This window comes from Oncorhynchus mykiss, chromosome 11, assembly GCF_013265735.2.
Source record: "Oncorhynchus mykiss isolate Arlee chromosome 11, USDA_OmykA_1.1, whole genome shotgun sequence".
Lineage (NCBI taxonomy): Eukaryota > Metazoa > Chordata > Actinopteri > Salmoniformes > Salmonidae > Oncorhynchus > Oncorhynchus mykiss.
In genome coordinates, this window is record NC_048575.1 from 24,097,051 (window position 1) to 24,104,953 (window position 7,903).

At 42.0% G+C, this 7,903-nt stretch overlaps 1 protein-coding gene across 2 annotated transcripts; it reads left to right on the plus strand.

Annotated features, from left to right (window-relative positions):
* The first annotated feature begins 39 nt into the window (after positions 1–39).
* Positions 40–6,660, plus strand: c1ql3a (complement component 1, q subcomponent-like 3a). Of its 2 annotated transcripts, none has more exons than XM_036935216.1 (2): positions 40–1,641; positions 2,615–4,514. In XM_036935216.1, the coding sequence occupies exons 1-2, from the start codon at positions 1,054–1,056 to the stop codon at positions 2,678–2,680; spliced, it is 654 nt and encodes a 217-aa protein (XP_036791111.1). In that variant the 5' UTR covers positions 40–1,053; the 3' UTR covers positions 2,681–4,514. The 2 variants fall into 2 exon arrangements, with proteins under 2 accessions (XP_036791111.1, XP_021476236.1); XM_021620561.2 differs by lacking the exon at positions 2,615–4,514 and adding an exon at positions 4,528–6,660 and having other exon boundaries at positions 56–1,641.
* Positions 6,661–7,903: the final 1,243 nt, after the last annotated feature.

The following is a 7,903-nucleotide window of genomic DNA, read 5'->3' on the forward strand; positions in this document are numbered from 1 at the left end:
CCTGATGTCCTAGTTTGAGTTACAGGAATATAACCATGTATTAATCATGTTTACATGTAAATCATAAGTGCTGTATTGATTGTAGTCTAAAGAAACACATAGAGATGTTGCCACATAGCCCTGAGTAAACGCTAAAGTAAAATAATCCAATGTGTCTAAGCTTGAAACATTTATATCCTCTATAGCAGTGATTAATGCCATCTTTGTCCAAGGCCTGATTGCATCCCTCCAAGCCTCTCCTCCTAGTGATGCCAAGTCTGAGTTTTGGACCGAGCGAGATATCAAGATAACGGAATGGGTGGTGTTACTCTGCACTATATTTCCATCTTTTATAAGACGGTGCACTATCTTGCCCTCCCTCTCTGTTTTTCTTCTCTCTCTGTGCAGTGCAGAGTACTGCGCATACAACTCTGTAAGCTACGCGCTCTGATCAGAGGCACTCCGCTCTCCACACAGGGCTTAATGACATTACCAGCGGTTTATAGAGTCGTGCTTACACCTGATATGCTGCTATTCTTTAACAAACTCTGGACTGTGTACACAGTGGTAGACTTTTAGACCAGTTGGCTTTGGATATAAGCTGTGGATCGTTGGAAAATAAAGGAGAGGAAGGAGTGCGTTCTCCCACCGAAGTGTTTTTTGTGTGCCTCGCGTCCACACGTGGCTGCTTACAGCAGGGCTTTAAAGTACAGCCGCCACCTCACAGATGCTGAAGACAGTGTTTTTTTAACCACTGACGACTTAAAGCGCGAGCAGCCAGGAAAAGGGCTGAACTTTCCGATTCGGTGAGACTTAGATAAGCAAACATCAGCACAAAAAGTAAAGAGCGGAAAGAAGAAAAAAAAACAGACGCGCAGGGGGCTTGGCCCAAAAAAAAGTTCATTACCATTAACTTACCAACAAACCAATATTGGCTGTATATTTTTTTCTTTTTAAAAGCGTACCTCATCAACCACCAAGATTTCACCCAAAAGCAGACAAGAGGATCGCCCTGCGCTGACGAGACTGGTCGGCAGGAAGCGGCTAATAGCGGCTGGAGTGCTTGGAGTCGTCATGGTGTTAGTGCTGGTGATTCTGATCCCAGTTCTGGTTAACTCCGCTGGAACTTCAGCGCACTATGAGATGCTGGGAACCTGCAGGATGGTATGTGATCCATATGGAACCAAGTCACCGACCGCTACGGCAGACACGGTGCGAGCGGACAACAGCCTCATGCAGTCTTTACCAACTTTTATAACAGGTCCGAAAGGGGAACCGGGCCGCCCGGGGAAGGCTGGACCCAGAGGCATCCCAGGTGATCAGGGCCCGCCCGGTCCGATGGGGCCACCCGGGGAGAAGGGGGAACCGGGACGGCCTGGACTACCGGGGCCACCGGGACCCAATGCCGCGGCGGGGGCTATCAGCGCGGCTACGTACAGCACCGTTCCCAAAATCGCGTTTTACGCAGGCCTTAAAAAACAGCACGAGGGCTACGAGGTGCTGAAATTCGACGACGTGGTCACTAATCTGGGGAACCATTACGACCCCACAACCGGGAAGTTTACCTGCTCCATACCTGGGATATACTTCTTCACTTATCACGTCCTGATGCGGGGAGGGGACGGAACCAGCATGTGGGCAGATCTCTGCAAAAACAATCAGGTATGGACCGGTGCACAAAGAATTACGCACACACTGAGGCACATATTGTTGTAGCCTTTGTGTGTTTTTTGGCAAATATAATGTTTCAACCTTTGTCACTTGTCACTGAACTGGCGTTCGAAGGATCTCTTTTTTGTTTCATGGGAAAATAAGTAGGAACCGAAAAGTGACCAAATGCATAAACCATTAAAACAGACAATGCTCAACATGATAAATATAATGCTATTAGCTTATTTCATGAGTGTAGCTGAAGTCAGTTTTACGCATGTATGAATGTTTCTATTTAAATAATCACTCCAGCATATAGTAGCCTTTTGGCTAAAGCCAGGCGACAATAAAACGAAAGTGACACTTTTACCCACTCAAACATTGCGTTGAACTTCCTCAGTCATGCCCGTGTGCGCGCTGACAGGAGGCGTGTGGATGCTTGATTGAAGATGCCCGGTGTTGGGTGTAATTGATGCAAACGGAAAAAAATAGCGGGACAGCGCTATTAGGACAATGAACCCGAGGCAAAGATTGTCCATTGTTATCATAATACATTTTCAACACTAATTGGGTTAATGAGTTGACATTGGTTTGACATTCCATTTTTTCCTAAGACTGAATGATTGAGTTTAACGAAACGAAACAAATCTCTATTTTACTTTTCACACCAATTCGAAAAGTTTTTTTTTAAAGGCCAAATAATAAAATGTATTTTTTCCTGTCTTTTTGACTTGATTACATTATGCTAAATCTGATAGAAGATCATCCTAACAATTTGTTTATTATTTTCATTACAAGTAAAAAAAAATAAAAAATAGGCCTATCATATTTTTATTTTTTACAAAAAGCATTATTGTTATTGTTATTGTTTATTATTATAATACAATCCTTAATCATAATATAATTAGAATATGTAGATTTAGCAATATATTGTTACTCACACTGTATATGGCTACAAATCATATTTTATCTCCTTTTTCAACAGTGCTTCAACGATCAGAATTTACAGAATCTGCTCATAATACTAGCTGCTGTCAGAGAGCACATCTAATCCCTATTCCCTCGGGACATCCCGTGTCACCAAGCCACTGTGAGTCTCCTCGACTCACAGAGCCCGCTTCGCCATGCGCATCTCCCTGTCAACGGCTACTGCGCTCGGTGTACCGGGCGACCAGGCAGCCACTTAGGCTGAAGCCCGGAGCTCATTCTGCACAACACAGCTACAGTACGGGCCAATCAGTTCACAGCACAGACAGACAGGTTCATCTGAAGCAAAAACTGTACTTTTGGTGTGTAAAAAAAAAGAAGAAAAAATACAAAAAACTAAGACTCTGCCAAGTGTGTTTTGTTTTTATTGTCACATCCAGTGTTTGAAAACAGCATGCTGAGCTGAGGACTAGTAGAGGTCAAGCGTGAGCTAAAGCAGAAATAAACAATTACAAATAATAAAATACATTCTTTATTTATTCACTCACTCAGATAATTAAAATAATTTGGATTACACTAAAATATGCCTTTAGGCACGAGCGTTTACAGTATGATTTTAAAATAAAGTCGTCTTAAATAATTCAGATGCTATTCATCATTTTATTATAGTGAATTAACAGGGCTTGCTGTGCATGCCTTTAGTGGCATTTAAAGGTTGTTCCCCATTTGAATCTCCACACACAGAACATCAAAATAGTGTTATGCAAACAGTGGATTTATAGCAAATTCCCTAATTTACAGTCTCATGTTACACCTTACAGAAGGTGTCTGAGGAGACTCATTTGAATAAACAACAGCCCACAATTCCCTGCTATGTTTCACTTTCTAGATCTTAATGATATTCATGTTCATCAATCAATGAAGACTGATGATTAGGCTAATTAGGGCGATATTGCAGAACAATTTCTGGTTGATGACAGGTCTGGATAGGTGTAGCCTAATTGGGCTTAGGCCAATCCTTCATATGGAAGTCTACCATCCCCTTTCTCTATGTGATATTGATATAACATTTTTATTGGTGGTTTTAATTCATTGTGGTATTTTGTTATCTCGCTCAAATAGTTGTTTTAGCAATAGTTAGGGTCAGAATGCAGAATTCAAGGCTCTTCCTGATTTTGAAATCTTCCTGACAAGCCTCTGGTGTCCGGGTAGGCCTATTGTGTATTGGAGCTTTCCATGGGGCTGAAACAGTGATCACCTCTTCTTTATAATCTACATCGGAAGCAAGACCAAGGCCTACCCTATGACTCTAATATGTTGTTTTTAGAAGAGTGAGCAGTCCACTACAGTACTGCAATTTGGAGTCATAAACATTAGATTATGTACACATGTTGTATAAAAACTCCCCAGAAGGCAATTCAATTAAGTTGCATACTGACATAAAATGAATCTTTAATATCATTTGCATTAAACATTTATGAAACTAAAGATAATGTTCTTGTAAAAAATGTAAGCAAACTTGTTAGTGTTAATCCCACACAATATTTGAAGTTCACTGATAACTGAAACATTGCTAGTCTGGCAACCTTCGGGGTGGAGAACCTGTTATGGGACTCCAATGAGAAACCTTGGGTTAAGGTGCTGATTCTATTCCATTCAATACGACTTTAATTATCCACTCAAGGGAAATTAAGAAAGGCATATTGTATATCAACATGGCTATTCTCCTCTAGGCTTGAGCCAGTGCCACAGTGAGTTGATGGCAGTTAACTATATACGCCTGTCTCCATTACCCTGTAGGTTTGAGCCAATGCCATGTGTTCATGATAACAAACTGTGTCTCCATACATTCCCCTCTAGGTTCAAGACAGTGCTAACTGTACCCATTACTCCATTCCCTTGTGGGTTGGAGCCAGTGTTAACTAATTATATACATGAACTAACTATGTAAACATGTCTCCAACCCTCTAGGTTCGAGCCAGTGCCATAGCCCAGGACGCTGACCAGAACTATGATTATGCCAGTAACAGTGCCGTGCTGCATCTGGAGCCTGGAGACGAGGTCTACATCAAACTGGACGGGGGCAAGGCCCATGGGGGCAACAACAACAAGTACAGCACCTTCTCTGGATTCATCATCTACGCAGATTAGCTAACAGACCTAGCCTCAAACCTCAGTCAACCTACAGCCTCACCTCTCAGTCAACCGACAGCCTCACCTCTCAGTCATACGGAACACCCTCTCCATGATCTGTCCTATAGTAACTATAGGCCCTAGTTACTAAAGTTACCATAGTGACTAATACTATATTTGAGAGTTGAGGCTATAGGACCTAGCCTCAACTCTCATTCCTCCCTACAACTTCAACCCTCAGTCACCTACTTACAGAGCCCCCTCTCCATCTATATGATCTAGCCTCAACTTTCAACCCTCAGTCATCTAATAATAGCCCTCCCCATAACCCCCCCCCCCCCCCCCCCCCCCCTGGCTGTAGAGGGTGGGTGTTTCACAACGACAGAGTAATTGAGTTTTGTCCAATCCTGCTACTGGATCCAAAGCTGCCTGCGGGAACTGCCTGTGTGTAAAGAAAATGAAAGAAGAATTGAAGAAGAAGAGTTACGGAAGGAAAATGTCAAAACATAAATTGTAAGTCAAACAGAAGTGCTGGCCTTCATTATTCTACCACCAAAGCAGTAAACTAGTGTACATCTTTGTTTGTGTAGCTATATAAACAAAGCCTAATCGTGTGATGACGAGAGTTTTTATGAACACAGAACCAGATGATTGTTTGCAATAACCCACATAAACAAACCATAATTGTCCTTGCTGTGCGTGACGTGTTAAAACCGAAGGCAATACAATACTTTCTGAGGGTTGCCAAGCAACTCGGATGCTTACATGTTGGAGAAAGGTTGGTTGTGTTGTTGTAGGGAGAGGGGGGGATGATGACATCATCTTAAATCTGGTTTCAGTTCATGGTTGGGAATGGACTGTGTATATGGTGAAGTCTCTACTAGCTCTATAAATAGTCATTCCTTTCCCTTATTAATTAAGTAGACTTTAAGGCCTTATAAAAAAATACCTTCAACATCATATTTAAAGGGATAGTTCCTTTATGGCAGAGCTGCTTTCTTATGGTTATAGCAGACACAGCCTTTTTGTTTACAAATGGTACACATGGTTTCTATACATTTTTAGAAAAAAAGGTGTTATCTAGATCCTAAAAGAGTTATTTGACTGTCCCAATAGGAGAACCCTTTGAAGAACCCTTTTTGATTCAAGGTAGAACCCTTTTGGGTTCCATGTAGAACGGGTTCTAGTTGGAACAACAAATGGTTCTAGTTGGAACCAAAAGGGTTCTCCTACGGGGACAGCTGACAAACCCTTTTGGAACCCTTTTTTCTAAGTGTACAGTATGTATACTTTTTCTGAAGGTCAAACCTAGACTGTTTAGTGGTTAGGTCCACTTAGAACCACCTTGTTTTACACTAGATGAATCATCGAGTGCTGTGTGGGAGTGGCGCTACCTGACGTGAAACAATGCTTAGCCCCATTAGTTCAACACAACAGTGTGAAGTTACAGTATTGGAATGCTACTGGAGGAAAGCACTATGCAGAACTACGAGTACGGCTACTATGTAAATGTATATGTATGTATCCTAAAGAAAGTTTAACAAGAATGTGGATAGCACCACTGAATTACTGTGTAAATATTGTAGTGATTATGAAATTGTTCTTATTTTTCGCCCCTATAAATGTACAAAACTGTTGAAAGAAAGAGCACGGGTTGGATAACCTACCGCTTCGTATTAGAACCATAGTCTAACTTAATGGGACATGCAGTACCAGTCCTATACTTACTGATACGTGTGTGACTATGTCTGCGTCTGAGATGGCACACTATTCCCTATATAGTGCACAGCTTTTGATCCGAACCCTATGGGTCCTTGTCAAAAGTAGTGCACTATATAGAGAATAGGGTGCCATTTCAGACCGAGGCTATTAGATCAGGACACGTTCTTCTATTGTATTCCCTGGACACACTTCACCTTGTGTACTGTTTACTCAAATCATGTTGCCATTAAATGGACAAATCGAATCAGATTATCAGATTCCTGTCGTTATTTATTTTTCTGATTTAGTAATAGGTATTAAGATACAGCCGTCTGGATGGGTGTTCAGTCCTCACTGGGTTGGTTGGAGGGGATAAAGGAGTGTCCTCAAACTTTAATCAGATAGAAAGTCAATGTTTCAACTCACCAGACTTTCTGTCTGTGAAGGGTGGTCGGTTACACAGGAGAGTCAAGTCACTGAAGTGTTCAGTCCATTTTAAGTAAAGGCATCCTCACATGTAATTCCTGCACAGTAATTGTGCAAGTCTTGTAGAACTCAGAACATGAGCTTCCACAGTTCAGCCACAGTGTTTCTCCTCCAGGAGGTCTCACAGTATGACAACGGATGTAGCCAGTTCTTAAAGAAACGAACCAACCCACACTTTCCTCAGTGGTTGAATTGTTCCCCATCTGTGCCTCTTGGGAGTGAATGGAAAATTCTGGTACACCAAGTTCTGTCCATTAGGAGTGAGGATTATTTGGTCATGGGCATAGGTTAGTACTTGTCACTGACTCTCTCTACACCTCTTATAGAGACACATAGAGCTTGATTCAAGCCGTGTCGCTGAATTTAAAGGTAATCTCCGACAAATGCAGCGTTTACTGTCTCTGCTAACGTGGGAACCGTTGCCTTTAAATGTATTTTGCGCTGTGGCGCAGCTCTTCAGCACTATGGATTGAATTGAGCCCTTATATTTGCTTTGTTGTGAGTGACTCTGGCTCACCGCAGAGTTCCAAAGGGCCATATGGGCACTTTAGAAGTCATCTGAGTGGAAAACAACATTGGACAGACTCAGACAGAGAGAGAGGAGAGAGGAAGAGAAGAATGGAGAGCGTGAGGGAATAGGTGAAGGAGAATGGTGTCAGGGAGGACAGTGCAGCGGTGTCAGGGAGGACAATGCGACAGCCTCACACCTCTGTTATAGCGCTCCAGATGGGGCGTCGGTCTGGCCGGTGGTACAGATGTCAGATCTTAATTTGAGCCAGTTCGCTGCGGCAGTAAAACAATCCTGCATCAACAGGAAATGAATTATTATGTGGATTATAACTATTGGACATTTTCGTATTGTAGGGGTTAATAATTTTTTTTGTAAGAGAAAATCAAGTCTGAAATGTAAAAGTGGAAATAAGAAACTTCAGAAGCCTTTTTAAACCTCAAATAAACTACAAGTTTGACATTTCCTGCATTTCAGGAAATATCTCCTGCAACAGGGTGATCAAATTAAGATACTTCA

Bases quoted from the DNA above. Each gene is read 5' to 3' on its own strand.
- c1ql3a (XM_021620561.2), top strand. From the start codon at position 1,054: ATGGTGTTAGTGCTGGTGATTCTGATCCCAGTTCTGGTTAACTCCGCT. The intron at 1,642-4,527 runs GTATGGACCGGT...CCAACCCTCTAG, and splicing joins ATCTCTGCAAAAACAATCAG to GTTCGAGCCAGTGCCATAGC.